Source organism: Cryptococcus neoformans, assembly GCF_000091045.1.
Source record: "Cryptococcus neoformans var. neoformans JEC21 chromosome 5 sequence".
NCBI classification, from domain to species: Eukaryota; Fungi; Basidiomycota; class Tremellomycetes; order Tremellales; family Cryptococcaceae; genus Cryptococcus; species Cryptococcus deneoformans.
Genome location: NC_006687.1, coordinates 100,800 through 115,511, shown reverse-complemented (window position 1 = coordinate 115,511; position 14,712 = coordinate 100,800). Strand labels below are relative to the sequence as shown.

At 48.5% G+C, this 14,712-nt stretch overlaps 3 protein-coding genes across 3 annotated transcripts; 1 reads left to right on the top strand and 2 right to left on the bottom strand.

Annotated features, from left to right (window-relative positions):
* Positions 1 to 21: 21 nt before the first annotated feature.
* On the bottom strand, positions 22 to 5,473 carry CNE00430 (expressed protein). The gene is made up of 11 exons (XM_024657145.1): positions 4,821 to 5,473; positions 4,478 to 4,755; positions 4,344 to 4,437; positions 4,094 to 4,284; positions 3,198 to 4,057; positions 2,719 to 3,135; positions 2,537 to 2,647; positions 1,730 to 2,470; positions 545 to 1,609; positions 266 to 474; positions 22 to 215 (listed from the first exon to the last, which is right to left on the bottom strand). Exons 1-8 carry the CDS (start codon positions 4,964 to 4,966, stop codon positions 2,366 to 2,368), a joined length of 2,202 nt encoding a protein of 733 aa, XP_024512826.1. The 5' UTR covers positions 4,967 to 5,473; the 3' UTR covers positions 22 to 215; positions 266 to 474; positions 545 to 1,609; positions 1,730 to 2,365.
* Positions 5,474 to 5,640: 167 nt separating this feature from the next.
* On the top strand, positions 5,641 to 9,402 carry CNE00420 (conserved hypothetical protein). Its single transcript, XM_024657144.1, has 8 exons — positions 5,641 to 6,615; positions 6,664 to 6,775; positions 6,833 to 7,491; positions 7,626 to 7,747; positions 7,861 to 7,995; positions 8,086 to 8,143; positions 8,219 to 8,285; positions 8,348 to 9,402. Exons 1-8 carry the CDS (start codon positions 5,880 to 5,882, stop codon positions 9,150 to 9,152), a joined length of 2,694 nt encoding a protein of 897 aa, XP_024512956.1. The 5' UTR covers positions 5,641 to 5,879; the 3' UTR covers positions 9,153 to 9,402.
* Positions 9,403 to 9,667: 265 nt separating this feature from the next.
* On the bottom strand, positions 9,668 to 13,715 carry CNE00410 (expressed protein). Its single transcript, XM_024657143.1, has 13 exons — positions 13,275 to 13,715; positions 12,814 to 13,218; positions 12,735 to 12,750; positions 12,334 to 12,682; positions 12,241 to 12,275; positions 11,940 to 12,180; positions 11,827 to 11,868; positions 11,721 to 11,773; positions 11,627 to 11,664; positions 11,428 to 11,554; positions 11,293 to 11,371; positions 11,038 to 11,221; positions 9,668 to 10,955 (listed from the first exon to the last, which is right to left on the bottom strand). The coding sequence occupies exons 1-13, from the start codon at positions 13,603 to 13,605 to the stop codon at positions 9,907 to 9,909; spliced, it is 2,949 nt and encodes a 982-aa protein (XP_024512951.1). The 5' UTR covers positions 13,606 to 13,715; the 3' UTR covers positions 9,668 to 9,906.
* Between the last annotated feature and the right edge of the window lie 997 nt (positions 13,716 to 14,712).

Genomic DNA, 14,712 nt, shown 5'->3' with positions numbered 1-14,712 from the left:
CAATTGTGCAACCGTTTATAGATCCATATGCATGCTTTTCGCTTCTATACATCTACATGGAATACACGGGATGCATGGCCTATGCATTGATGAAGCAAGGAGATCAAGAGGAGGCTGTATCTTTGAGGAAATGGAACGAGTCGATATGAACGGGAGTGCATTCCGAATACTGGAATCCCATTCCCTGGCGGTGACGCACTTTGTCAGTCCCCGAACTCCCATTTATTAGCCGACAACCAACGCACGTCGCCATATCAGAACTCACAGTCCCAACGAAGATTCAAGAGTCTCTATACAAGCCCATAATAATACCAACTACTACGTACTGTGTACATAGATTAACATTCTCCCTCTCATCCCATTCATCCAAGCACACATCCTGACTCCCGCAGCCATGGTTATGGTTACATCCCTCTCCCGACTTCGCCAATAAGATTGATCAATACGGTTCCTCTTCCTCTGGCTCTTCCCCAACTGGAAAATTCAATTAAACATCAATCAAGCAAGGACGAATAGATCATTCAAAGCTTAATTCGAGACATACCAAAATGTAAAGGCTCCCCATGCTTATACCTCGCAGGTGAAGGTTCTCTCCCGGGGGTGAGGTCAAATATCATCTCTGGCGCCGGTGGCCTTAGGACTTCGTCACCTTCCCCTTCCCCCTCGGTTTCGGTCTCTCCGTCCCTGTCTGTCTCGCGATCCCCATCTCCATCGCGCTCTCCGAGGAAACCATTATACTGTCCTGCCTCGTTATCCATCGTCCCTCCATAAAAACTCGGTCTGGCTGAGTCCACACGTTTCGTCTCATCCAGGTGGGTATCATACGTCCCTCGACTACCTTGACTTACTGTTCCTTCATTAACGATATCGCTGTGGCTCTCGGCATACTGCGCCACAATTCCGTGAATCGTATCCCTCTCCCTCCGTGGTGTAGGTGCACGGATTTGGAGGGGGATGTCAAAGGATGATGGGCCATTTTTTTCTGGCCCTGGGGGCGGATACTGTCCGTGCTCGTGTCCGGCTGGTACAGGGAATTTGTTTGGAGAGACATCGGTGGACAGCTCCTCGGTGGTAGTTGTCGGAGCTGTAACGTATGCCGAGCTAGGACTCAAGTCGACCCCTTCCCGCTCAAGAGATCCTACCCCTCCTCTTCGTTCCTCGAGATAAGATTGATCGGTGTCAACAACAGAAGGCACGGATTTGAGTCTTATAGATCGTTGACTCGCGGAAAGTCTGTAGCTAGCTCGTGGAGTAGGTGTTCCATCCTCTTCTGAGAGCAGGAGTGAAGAATTTGACGATGTCGAAGTTATTACTGATGTTGATTGTGGCGGAGATGTGGACGTCGATGTTGGTGTTGGTATGGGCGGTTGGGTGTGACCCTGAAACTGAGGTTCAGATATGGGTTGGTGATTTTCGTAAGATATAGGTCGCGAAGGAACGGCATGAGGCTCCAGAGCAGGAGCGAAAACATACGAAGCCGCTCCGTGATTATTGACGTCGGTATTGGCGTTGGCAATGACATTAGGACGCAACGCAGTTTGTTTACTTTCCAGTACATGAGGGGGCGCATCCTGTTCCGACATCCTTCGTTTATCCGCAACCAAGATATCTATTCTCCCCCCAACAAAAATAATGCAATCAGCATTCGCATTTTGCATTTTGCTTTCGCCAACTTGTGCCATAACCCGTAAAAGGGCAAATGAGCAAGGGAAGGGAAGGAAAGACTCACCCATCCACTTTTCTTCCTGCCGTTTCCCCTTCCCACTCCCACTCCCACCAGCTACTCCACCTAGATCCTGACCATCCCTCGGATTTGTTTCGGCATTACTTATCCCGCTCGCACTATGCAGCTCAAACTCCACATCCTGCTCTTTCTGCCTCTTCTTCTCCTTCTCCTTTTCCTTCTTTTTACTAGAACTTTTCAATAGAAAACCGGAACTTTCCGTTGGGATAGCGTTGCTACCGCCACAACTATTCCCAGGAAATAATTTCTGGTTTCGATTCTGACGCTGGCTACTATTAGCCTTTTCAAAACTCTTCACCCTCCCAAAACTCATTACGCCAGCCGAAAAGAAAATTTCCCTCTCCCCACTTCCTCTCATTTTTGATGGTGACTTCATCGGTGAACCCCCTGCTGCGGTTTGAGACCTAGAGGGAAGGGGGAAAACAGGGTACGGATCTGGATCGGCGAACAAATGCCACACGGTACTATGTGGTTGATCGTTCCGGCTCTTACTGAGACTGACTTTTTTGGTCCCTTGGCGGTGGAGGAGCATACGCTCGAAATCGCTGTCTTGCCAGCTCCGAGCTACAGCGTCACCTGGTTTTGGAGTAGAGCCGGAACCGTTCCCAGAGGTGGGACGGGTTAGAGACGATGGGGTAGGGGGGCGCGTTTTTTCGATTTGGGGAAGAAGAAGGATGAGGTGAATGATTTCTTTTGTTTCGGATCGGCTATCGCCAGTTGGTAATCCTATCCATACAGTCAATATCGTTCTTCACTATTGAGACAAGAAAGAAGGAGATTATGGTGGCGTACTAGAGGAACACGTTCTTCGTAAAGAATGTACAACCCGCTCGTTCGTGGATCTGTCATCGGGTCAAGAATCACATCCGAGTCCACCTTTGACGGCTTAGCTTTATATTCCACCTATTAGACGTATTCGAGGTAAGGATCATTCAGCATGTATGGTCATGATTGAGAAAGAGCACAAAACATACAATGGCCCAATTAGCCTCCCTAAACGTCAACTCCTCCCTATCTACCCATCCAGCTCCAAGCATCAAATCCGCCCACACATCAACCCACGCTTCTTCCACATACACCACTCCTTTTCCGTCCACCTGCTCCACTCCTCCTGCTCTTCCGCCTAAACTCATCCAATCATCGTCGCCATGAAAAGGTACATCCTTCCCAAAGACGGGTAAAGTATCGTAATGGAATGGAACGGCGTCTTTTTGGGCTTTATGGAGACGTTTGGCGAGTTGGTCCCGTTCTTCTGGCCAGGATGCGATGGATGATGATATCGGTGGGGAAAAGGAGAGGGAGACGTCCAAAAACGGATCGTTACGGTTGAAACCACCTGAAGGGCCTGCGAATTCGTTCCAATCCATTGTTTGGCGTTTTTCTGCTATGTTCTATGATTGAATGATGTTATTAACAAAGGAGATTCGTGAGATAGACGATGACAACCACTTACTAGCTTTGCACTCTCATTCAGATCGAACTGCAACCTCGTGTCAATATCTTCCCGTTTTTCCTCGGTTGGCGCATCGAATCCGCCTTCTTCGAACATGCTCCATTCCTTCCCCGCCAAACTGCCATACCTAGCCTCTTCCTCTTCATCTCTCCCTTTATTTATATCCGTGCACGATACGCCCGACATGATCGACGCAGGGCGGAGAGCCACACCGTACGACACAGAGTGAGAGAGATCGTTTGGGCGAGTAGGCGGCGTAGGGATATTCTTCACTGCCAACCTGCGTTTCCACGCAGAACTGGGTTTAGGCCTTGCCACAGATCCTCGTCTGGCTTTCCACATTATTCTCTCCCACGCTTCCCATTTCTCTCCATCTGGCACCTCCCCAATCCAGCTTTCCACATGGGGCAACAGATCCTTTGTATAGGCTCTTACCGTCCGGCTGGCCCGTTCACATCTTATTATTCTAGAGCCTCTACGAGGCGCTCCTCGAGCGAGATCGGCGTCAGAAACGACCATGGAAGGGTATCCAGCGACCCATTCTTTGAGACGGAAAGGAAGGTCGGTTACAAGTGTCCCGGCAGTACCTGAAGATCGGATAGAAGCTAGTAGTAGGTGTTCAGTAGCACATGCGGAACGAACAAAAATGGCGTGGGATGTAAGGGCAGTAGTGGAGGTCGGGGTATCAAAGAGAAGAGGCGCAAAGAGGGACGAGAGAGCATGCGGGGTGAGGCCTGAAAGATGGGAATGGGCAGCGAATCGCGAGAGAAGATGGAAAAGTGGTGTGAGGATAAGGTTATACACGTCTGGTGGGACAAGTTGGGCAAGAAATGGGAAAGCATCGGCGGGGTAGTTGGCAGCTACATCGTCAGCTGGGTTGTGTTTACGAGGCTCACCTCTTTCCCGACCTCGCCATTCTTCATACACTTCCCATTCCATAACACCATGACAGATCATTTTTGTGCCTTCTTTCACTCTCGTGATCCTGCTCAAAGCCCAACGCAAAAACCATGCCAGTTCATGCTCTTTGGCAAAACGAATATCGTGGATGAAAGCGTTTTGGCGTGCTCGCATGCGGTCGTTGGGTCTAGTTTGGGTTAGCTTATTATGTGTTCGTGATCATTGATAGTTCAGGGGTGGACATACGAAAGGGTTTCAATGAAAGACTGTATGAGCATTCTGGTTCTTGTTTGATTCAGTTCAAGAGCTTGGTTGGAGAATAGTAAAGGCGTCGTCAAACCTTGCATCCGTCAGTATGCGTCAGAAGTTTTATAACCTACCTCTTTGCTCCAACTCATCCCCGACATTCTTAATCACCCATCCAACCTCTTGCAATCCAAGTGTTATCCGACTGCCCACTCCGGCCAAGAATCCATATGCCTTTAAGCCCGTTACATCATCGGCGGAATAATTGAATGAATCTACAGAGTTGAGTGTATTCACATGCAACGGCACTTGGGTTGGGCAGAACGAGTACTTGGGCGGAAGGAGAGGTGCTGATGTACCATATGGAGACTCTGGAGGTGTGAGTGGCTGGCTGTGCTTCGCTGGCATTGTTCTTTTGATGTTGTCAGCGCACGACACGAGTATGCGATGAAGTATTTTGGAGAGACCAATACCAACCTAGGCGTAATATTAGCCACGGTGCCAAACTCGCTGAACTTCACTTGGTCTTTCCCGTTGGGTGTTGTTGCTCGTGCACTCTTAGATGAAGTGGCCGGAAGCGTCTTGTTTGCCTTATCTTTTCTAGAGCGAAATAGGGAAGTCATGATGGGTGAGGAAGGGAAGGATAAGGAGTTGAGTGGGTTTTAAGGACCAGGCGACGCGGCCGCGCTTAAGAGTGAGGAAGGAGGTTTCCTCAAGACGAGAGGCTGAAGTATGTTCGGGAAAGGAGGTGTGGTGGTCTGTGCTGGGAAGTGTTAGGTAGGTCAATAGTGAGTAAAAGCTGACTCAGGGTATATGGCGGGGGGTAGGAAGAAAGGGATGATAGGACGGAAGGGAGCGTATAGAAGGTAGGAAGAAAGAATAATCATATTCCAGTCAACCACCCGGTAACAATAATGCCTTTTCGCCAGCCAGGCGGCCATCTTTATGACCCATTCAATTTGAAACAAGGGGTCGGTGCGCGAGATGTGACGCGTAAAGGGGGCGATGTAAGTCGCGTGGAGGAATGGTCCGTGCCCTGTTCCAGAACATTATCCGTAGTACATGTCGTCGGTTGACTGGATTGCCACAAGGGTCTGTGCGGTGGTGGATGCAGAAAGATGGAATAATATAAGAGAGGAGGGGAATGGAAGAGAAAGGGAAATCTTATATCTCGATTTTCTTTTGCTTCTTCCCAGAACGCGGGAGAAAGAACCATTACAACTTAAGACTAATACATAAGTAAAATGGCAACTAATCCAGGATTACAATCCACTTTGCTCTTGTTATTGACATCAGGCGCCGCTTCCTTTTTCCTGAATCGGCCATGTTGCGCATCATGGCGATCCTTGATATATCGCAGCGCCCTTTGTACTACTCACCGTTTTTCTAACAAACTTACATCGCTCTACAGTCTCAAGAGCAGTAAAGAACCGGCCGCCACTCGCACGCCAATACAAACTTTTTACTGGCCTAACCACATCGACCCACACAGAAGATACGGCATGCCCATACGCTAACAAACTCCCGATATCCGACATGTTCTCAGCCCGCCGCCAGTCATCCACATCCTCCTCCAACTCGGCCGCCATACCTCTAAATCACCCCACGGCACCGATTAGTAACAATCCATCATCAAACGAGGCGTCACAAGGTACGGGCTCTGGGAATGGCGATAGCCCATCAACTAGCACAGAGGGGAATGGGAAGCAACGACCAAGAAGAAAAGTCACAATCGTTCCACCCGTAACCGCCGCTTGCCTTGATGATCTCCGATCAGCTTTACCGACCGGCACCATTCTACCCAAATCATCCCAAGCCAATGTACCATCCACTCCGGGTCCTCATGTTACAACTGGGGCAAGCACGACAAGGACGAGCTCAAAGAGACGGCGAGCACATACTGTTAGTGTCTGTCTCCCTGATTCCGCCAAGTATGTACAACTAGAAGAAAAAGATTATCCGGCGGTGGCACAGGGTGCAAGAGCTGGTAAAAGAGGTGCTCGAAGACAGTGGTCGCACGATATAGAGCTCGGCATGAGTTCCACAGATACAAACCCCGCACATCCTCCTTCCTCCCCCGTTCCCGGTGGGCGGCAAAGAAGTGTATCCACGGCCAGCCAATCAGCCACATATCCCCACAGGAGACGACGTGAACGGCGAGCAAGTAGTCCTGGACCAGTAGGGTATGAGATGGAAGGGAGAGATGGGGATGTAGAGCTTGGAGATGAGTTGGTGGGTGTTCTGGATGTCGTTGATCCGCAGGTCTCGACAGGTAGGTGATCTTGTTACGACAAAAAAAGAGTATAGCTAATGGGAATAGTGAATCATTTGCAAAATATGTGCAATTCGGTGATGGTGCCGTACCTACCGCAGTTGTGGACGCGGCGACCAGAGGTGCAGTTACCTTCGACGCCTAGCGATGAGGATGTGGGGTAAGTCTCGTCTCGTGTCTATCTCACTCCCTTTTACGTTGCTAAAAACTATTACAGATTACTAAATAGCACTGCCACCGTTACTCGACGGCGATCTAATACTACCCGCTCAAGGAGACGCACCCTTTCTCTATCACGATTTGTCCCTGGTAAAAGTGCCTCTGAATCAACAGCCTTAGCCGCTGAAGATGATACGCTTCCGGTGACAGCACCGGCAAGCTGGGGTGGGGCGCATCCTTTGAGTATCATGGAAGAAGAGCCTGAATTCCAACCACAAGACTCCACCATCCAATCCTTACCTTCCGCCTTTGCTACAAAACAATTAATTCCTTCATCTACCACGTCACTCCCCCTCCCAACTAAACCCACTTCCCTTACTTCCTCTCCCACCGCTTCCACGATCTCTCTTCGCCGTTCCACCCTCTTTGACAAACACATCAAATCCGTCCTCTCCACTTCTACCCGCCAAAAAATCCTGCTCGCCCTCCAAGGTCTCTGGACGTTCGTCAAAACGCCTATGGGATTTCTCACTGCCATTTATGGGTTCGCGGTCGTGTTTTGGGGAGCGGCGATTGTGCTGTTCTTGTTGGGCTGGATACCAACAAGTAGTAAATATAGGCAGGATGTGTGGGTGGAGATATCAAGTCAGGTCGAGAATGGGTTGTTTACTGTGACGGGGGTGGGGTTAATACCCTGGCGAGTGGTTGATACGTATCGTGAGTCATTGTTTTTGGACCCTTTTGATCTTCCCTTCCTCCTTGCCGACTTGCCCACTTTCACCTGTACCTTTTGCTTTCTCGACCTCGTGGTGTCACGAAATCGAGGACGAGCATGCTAACCGAATGATTAGGAATGTCGGTGATCTGGACTCTTAAACGTAGAGCGGAAAGGCGGCGAGAAAAAATGGGTCTACCTCCTATCGAGGATGAGAACGACTTACCCGATCCGCAAGATATACCCGGTTACATCCATGTACGTCAATCTGTCTTTCTCTCGTCTGCGTCTCCCCTCCCCTCTTCTCACGACTAGCGGAATATCGTGAATGTGGACTTTTGAAATTAGTGCTGACTTAAACCGGTAAATAGGTATTGGACGAAAAAGAGACAGCAAAGTTGAGACATCATCAAGAGAAGTTTGCTCTCAGTCAAACGTGGTATAAACCACATGCTACTGCTACACATCGTGCATTCCCTATTCGCTGGGCCCTTTGGAACACTATCGTGCGTCTTCTACCCATCCCTTGTCCTCTCCTTCATCGGCCAAATGTGTCGTCAAAATGGGATGGGTGCTGATGTAAACTGGTGTCGTAGTTGATGGACGGCAACTCATTTTTCCAATGTATACTTTGCGGATGTATGTGGGGAATGAGTGAGTGAAGATTCTTATTGAATCGGATTTGCCCTCGCGCCAGATTGAGACCTTTTCTGACTTCCTTGAACTTAGATTGGCATATAAGGCCAGCTTGGACAACTGGGAGTCTTATTCCGCTCTCATTTTTGTGCGGTATCGGGTGAGTTCAACGCCGATCCTCTCCTGAGAAGACACTTCTGGTTTGTCTGATTCGTTCAATAGAGCTGCAGTTCTTATCTATTGCGGTTCAGTCAAAACTAAGAAACATCAAGCCGTCTCCGAAAAGCTCAAACATGCGATGGGCATCCCACTCGCTATCGGACAACCAGCCGTGAGGCCTCCAGGCGTTGGAGAAGATCCAACATCAAAAGAAAGGGTCAAGCACGGGGGTGGTGGCAGTGAGAATGACATTGTTGAAGAAAGAGGAGGGGGAGGGGAGGGAAAAAGAGCCCAAGCCCAAGCCCAAGCTGAGAGAGCGCCTGATGGAGGCGTGATGGTTGGGGTTGGCTCCAGGGATGTGAACGGAGAGCAGCTATCTGGTGGCGATGAACGAGATAACGGGAAGGACAACGAGGATGAGACAGAGGGAGGAAAGAAGGGGGACAGTCAGGGAGCAAAACAAGACTCGCTAAACTTTCTCGCACCACTGCTCAGGCGAAGCAGACATCATCCACAACGCCGGGCGACAGTCACGTTCGGTCCAACTGTCTCAACTTCTCCTCACCATCCCTTGCCTTTACATCCCCAACCTCTGTCGTATTCGAGCCGCCATCACCCCCTTTTACAAAAACGGCACCGCGACAATACAATGTCAATGCGCTTACCCTCTCCCTCTCCCTCCCCATCCTCTTCCCCCTCTCCCCCTCTGGGAATCAAAGTGGAAACAGAAACATCAGCCAAGCCGGATCATCAAGAAAAAGACATTCCTTCGATTGGCGTAAGAAGGGTGGAGAGCGATAGCGATGAAAAAGGAGATATAATGTTGAGTGAGGAAAACTTGAGAAGGCCTAAGGAGTCTTCTGTTTGAGACCGATTCCATGTGGCGCAGATAATGGGTTGTGACCATCGGATGTTTGCATATGTCGTTGTTTTTTTTCCCTAAGGATAGATTTGTACGTGCATTTTTGTGCGTGTTAGTAAGTACATGTTGTATATGTACGTCATTAGATGCAGCTTGCGTTCAGCACTGCATTTATCGATCTTGTTTGTAGACCTATGTGAGTCCTTGCTACTCGCTCATGTACAGCGTATGCAGGACTTTTCGATCACGATAAGCCATTGATTTTATGAAGACTTCAGGTCAGCATGATCAGGTTGCAAGGTGAATGAAGGTGTGAAGCAATAATGAAACCATTGTGACACGGCGTATAGTAGATGTGAGAATATCGTTTGTACGAGTGGAATTTGACCTCCCCCCCTCCTCTGAATAACTTTTATCGGGACCCGGAGATGGAATTAGCCTTTCGAGGACAATGGGTAGGTTTGATAGGGTGATTCGATGACCAGTGATGTAAAATTTAAGAGGTCAAGAGGAGAATTATACATCGCGCGCAAGATGAATACAGCCTTTGATCCAGAAAGAGATATTATCAGTCTGTTCTTTTCCCGATATAAGAATCATAAATATACAATAAATGAATGTGTGTATCCACATGATACAAAATTTTTATTCCAAAGACGTCACAACCCAAACAAAGTAAATTCCCTTCCACGGTTGACATTCCAGAGCTCACAAAACCATTTCCCTAAAAGGGCCGGGGTATATGGTCATGATCAAAGCCTCATGTCGTGGACCCAGTCTTGTCGTCTGTTTCTTCACTTATATAGCCAGAACCGCAATGCGTGCCAGAGTGACGAGGACCAAATCCGGAGCTGGAATTAAAAGCAACAGTAGACATCATTGACGGCATCACTTCTAACCAGTTCTGTAAAGTCGCCTGGGTACACTGAAGATTGGGCAAGGTTAGTGCCATATCGTTTTGCAGAGAGAAATTGGATGTGGAAGATAAGGGATCAAGAGCGAAAGTATCGTCGTTGGGAAAGGATGTGTTGAATGGTGAAAATGAAAAATCATAAAAGAGACTCCCGCTCCTATCATTCGCTCGTAGTCCCATGGCTGGTTGATCTCTGTTAAGCCATTGGCTCGGACTGGATATATTTCCCAAGTCCATTAGGCCTCCACTATCATCAGCTTTGGCGCCGACCCCAGGCTCGAAAATCCTAGCTTTCTTACGCCCGCCAACCCAGCCTCTCTTTATATCCAAAATCTCATGGAAACTTCTCACTCCCTCTCCTTTTCTAGCTCCTTCCTTGCTTCTGCCCATAGACTTGCTCCTACCTATGTCGTTAGCCGGAAAAGCCGTGCGCCGTTCATATTCCGAAGGGTTTTTGCACCGCTCCAAGAACTTCTTCTGAATATGTTCCAAGTAGAACATGGCTTCGGGATGCAAACACGATACTAAAGCGGGCAAGTAGGTGTCTTCGGGAGGCTCTGCCGGTGTGAGGGGTCCAAAAGAAGGGTTAGATGAAGTGCTTGATAAAGGCGAGGAATCAGAGGAGGAATTAGAAGTCTGGGTAGAGTGTTTGTTGCTTGGGAGATGATGATACAGAACGATGGATTGCCCAAGCACCTCTTCTTCGATGGAGGACATCATCATTTTAAGCATCGTATCGTAACGAGAGGCCAGAGCGTTGCCGGGAGCAAGAGCAATGAGGACATTTCTGAATGCAGTGATTGCTTGGTGATGCGTAAGCGCATCCTGGAAATTGCTATTCTCGAGGGCGTGTTGGTAGAATAGGATCAATGTTTTTGCGCCAGTATAAAAGAACCCTGTTTGATTCTCAAGTGAGCTTACCTCTCATTACGCCGCCTTATAATTTCCGATCACAAGAGTCGCAAGAGTTGAGCTTACAAGAAGAAATGGCTGTCAAACTATAGAATATAGGTGCACTCAAATTCGACATCTGATAAAGGACGTTGAGGCAGGCTTGCGCAGCATCCAAAAGTCGGCGGGCCGAAGGGCAATTCGGGTCGGCGATATCTGCAAATGGCTCGTGTAGATGAATGGCTGCAATGTGAGGGACGAGATGCGCGCTCTACATGACGATGTGATAAAAGATGCGACAATTTAGTAATTGCTAGCCCATGGGGGGAAAGAAACACTAACGATTAGATCTGCATCGAGTACTTTTGAGTGGCCTGTCATGTACTGCACAGGGTCTCTCAACGATGGTGGAAAGTTGGCTCTGTTCAACCACTCATGAACAACGGCGCAATCACTAAAGAAACGTTTAAAACGTACAGGAAAAGATTTAAATCGCGGTCAAGAGCTTCAAATTCTGGAAGATTCTTGGCTGTCTGCTTCTCATCGAGTGACATCCTGCGGCATCGTCTGACGAAACGTGCAACTCGCCCCATAAGAATCTTGGCTATAGGAGGGATGGGAATGTCAACAGCTGTGATGGGAGGGCTTGGGCTTGAAATATGGGCTATTCATTTACCTTTACAGAGCATTACGAAGCCATCTGCGACTGGATGACTTGAGGACGGTCAGATCTGATGTATAAGGACATGATCCAGAGATAAGAAGCTTACTGAGTGTATATATCAGGAGAGTGGTAATTTTGTGGGTTTAAAGGTATAGGCCCCTGCCCATGATGGTCAGTCTGAGGGTTTCGAATTATATGATAGATAGACGTACCCCTTTCTCTCGATCAATCCTAGATGCGGGCAGAGGCATTGTCTACAAATATTTGTAAGCTCTCATCGTCTTATCTGTTACAGATAACAATGAGATGGAATATTATTACTTACCAAATCATCAACTATCATCGACCCTGACCATCCACTCGAACACATCAGTGCATTCTCATAGCATAACGCCATCCATACCGTTGCCGCCCTCTCCTCCCGTTCGGCGTCGTCCCTGGGAGTATCAAGGATGACCTGACGTAATTGTGGAGAACATTGCGAAGGGCGAGGGACGAAGGATGTGAGTCCAAGGCAGCTCGCGAGTCGTATAGCGTCACCAATAAGGACCCATGCGTCCATCCAGCTTAGAGAAGAAAGGTCAGTAGGGGCAAAAAGGGACTGGAATAGAGGTAGCGGTACGTACCGGGCGTTATTTTGGCACCAATGGCCAATGATGAGCTGTTTAACAAGTTTGAATATGCGACATGCATAAAATCGAACGAGGAATAGGGCTCACCATGGCCTGACAGATGTCTAGCAATCCTCTGCCACTAACATGGTGATAATCCAGAAACCTCATTGCGTACCTAGCATTTCTCTCTGCGAAGCATGTTTCGTCCTTGATATCTTCCCAACAGCCCTTGCCGTTAGCTGTCTTTGCGTCAATGTCCATTTTAATGATCATATCAGGGATAGATCGGGTGGTGACCGCAGCCGAGAAGCGAGCGGAAGCGGCGCAGATCGCATGGAGTAATGCACGGTGAGGAAACTCAGGATGGGAGGGGAGGAGTGCGAGACGACGGAGGAATTCTGTACGGTTGAGGATTTGGGGAATGGATGACACAGAGGAGAAAAACGTGTCAACCCTTTATTGCATGTCAGCATCCATGGTTTCTGCGTTTCGCGAAAGAAGCTTACATATGTTCAACGGTAGCTAAGAACGACATCAGCGAGTGTAGATGAGTGGCACACACTGCAAGAGAAAGGGAAGACATACAAGGCATAGGAAGGGTTGAGGGCCACCCTGGCCAAAGAAGCTCTAATAATGGCTGTCCAATACTTCCAGCTTCTCCATCTACTGTATCATTCTTCGGCGGCGACTTATCAGCGCTACCTGCGTACTTTTCAGCCGAGCTTTTCAAGGCTGTTTTTCTGTTGACAGCCTGAGTTTCAAACAAATCCTTGGAAAGATGTTTGTTGTATACAGTTGCACACTGAGATGACGCGTTATACGAAGGGACATGGTTGTTCCCGTCAAACTCCAAAGATTCAGTCGGATTGGCTAATACTTCCGGACGCGAGCCCTTGGTAGACTGCCCAATGCTACTATTATCAGAAGTTCCACTGCACCGTGTCTCTAAAGTTTGAGCCGGAGCCGCGGCCAAGGCTTTCTGTAGTTCAACTTTATAGCAGTACCGTCAGCATAGCTCGATCTTGGGAAAAGGCGACCAGACCTACCGACTTTCGCCTCAAGCTTTTTAATCATCTCATCTTTCGGATTGTCTTCATTGCCATCATCTGTTTTCTTTCTCTTTACACTAATCACTGGCTGCTCATCCACTTCTGTATTGTACCAGCATCGTATCCCCCCATCATCCCTCTCATCGTCTGGCTGGGACCTCCTCAGGAAATTGTAGCTCTTTTCGCAAGATGAACAATGAGGCTTTCCGGCATCGCACTTGATCCGACGGCGACGGCATGGCAAACATGCAGCGTTGCGTTTAAGCTGTTCGCCGGAACGAGTAAGTTTGCGTCGAGGCTGAATGGGTTGATCGGTAGGTAAAAACATTGCGCGGTGTGGCTAGTTTACGGCCGCAATGTCTTGCTTGACAACAGTGGGTCTGTGCACCCTGTCAATAATATTATGTGAGCATACAAGATGCAAAAAGAAAGAAACAACAAATGCAAAAGAGGCGACAATCATAAAAAACCCGCCGGTTATAAGTTGATTTGTACTCGAAGCACGACGAGCGTCAAGCCAAAAGACCAAAATATGATAAATAACGACGAAGGTAAGTCCCAAATATTTGAGACAAACTGGGAAGGAATGAGATTTGGGAGCCGCAATTCCAGGCATTTCATACAGTTCACCGCTCGATCAAGACTTTAGGCCCACAAATCCAGGCACAAAGCTCGGTGTTCGCTCGGTGATCTCATTGCTCCACGGAACGGCCGTAGGGATATTTAGCGATTCCGACTCAATCCTTTGTCACCTATATATGTTGCGTACATGCTGCGTTCATTGTGTCATTTTCCTATACACTCAGCCGCGTGCATATGTACTTGCATCCTAACCAGTCTGCACCTAATAGGATGCTTGAAGGAAAGATGAGGGGCGGAGAGCAAAGAACAGGAAGCAAAAAAAATGCCTCTGGCCAGCCGCTCCTCAACAACGCCTGAAGCACACCGCATTGCCTCGGGGAAGCGGCCTTCTTCTCGGCATGATTGCAGCAAGCTAACAATCATTCATTATGACTTTCATCACCCAACTTAACCCGAAGTTTGAGGCTGCCAACAAAAAACAGACGTTATTAGTTCTTCTCTTTTGTCTGTGCTGTTCGTCGGAAGCTATGTTTCGATAACACCAGGAAGAAGGTTTCGTAGTCTACACTGTTTAGTTCAACTGATTAGGCCGGCATCTGCTGGTTTTCATAAATCCAAGTTGCCCCGCTCACCGTTTGCTTGCTATTTAACCCAATCCGGGCGCCACGACGGATGATGCCCGAAAGCCGAAAAGTGGTCCGCTTCGTCCCTACTTGCGGATGGCGGAAGCTGATTATAATTCAGGCACGCACCAGAGGGAGGCTGTTCCTTGATAACAGCTCGATATCGCATGGAACCTTATTATGACCTCACCTAGGATGGCTTGCGGATAGCCTTTCTTGATCAATAATAA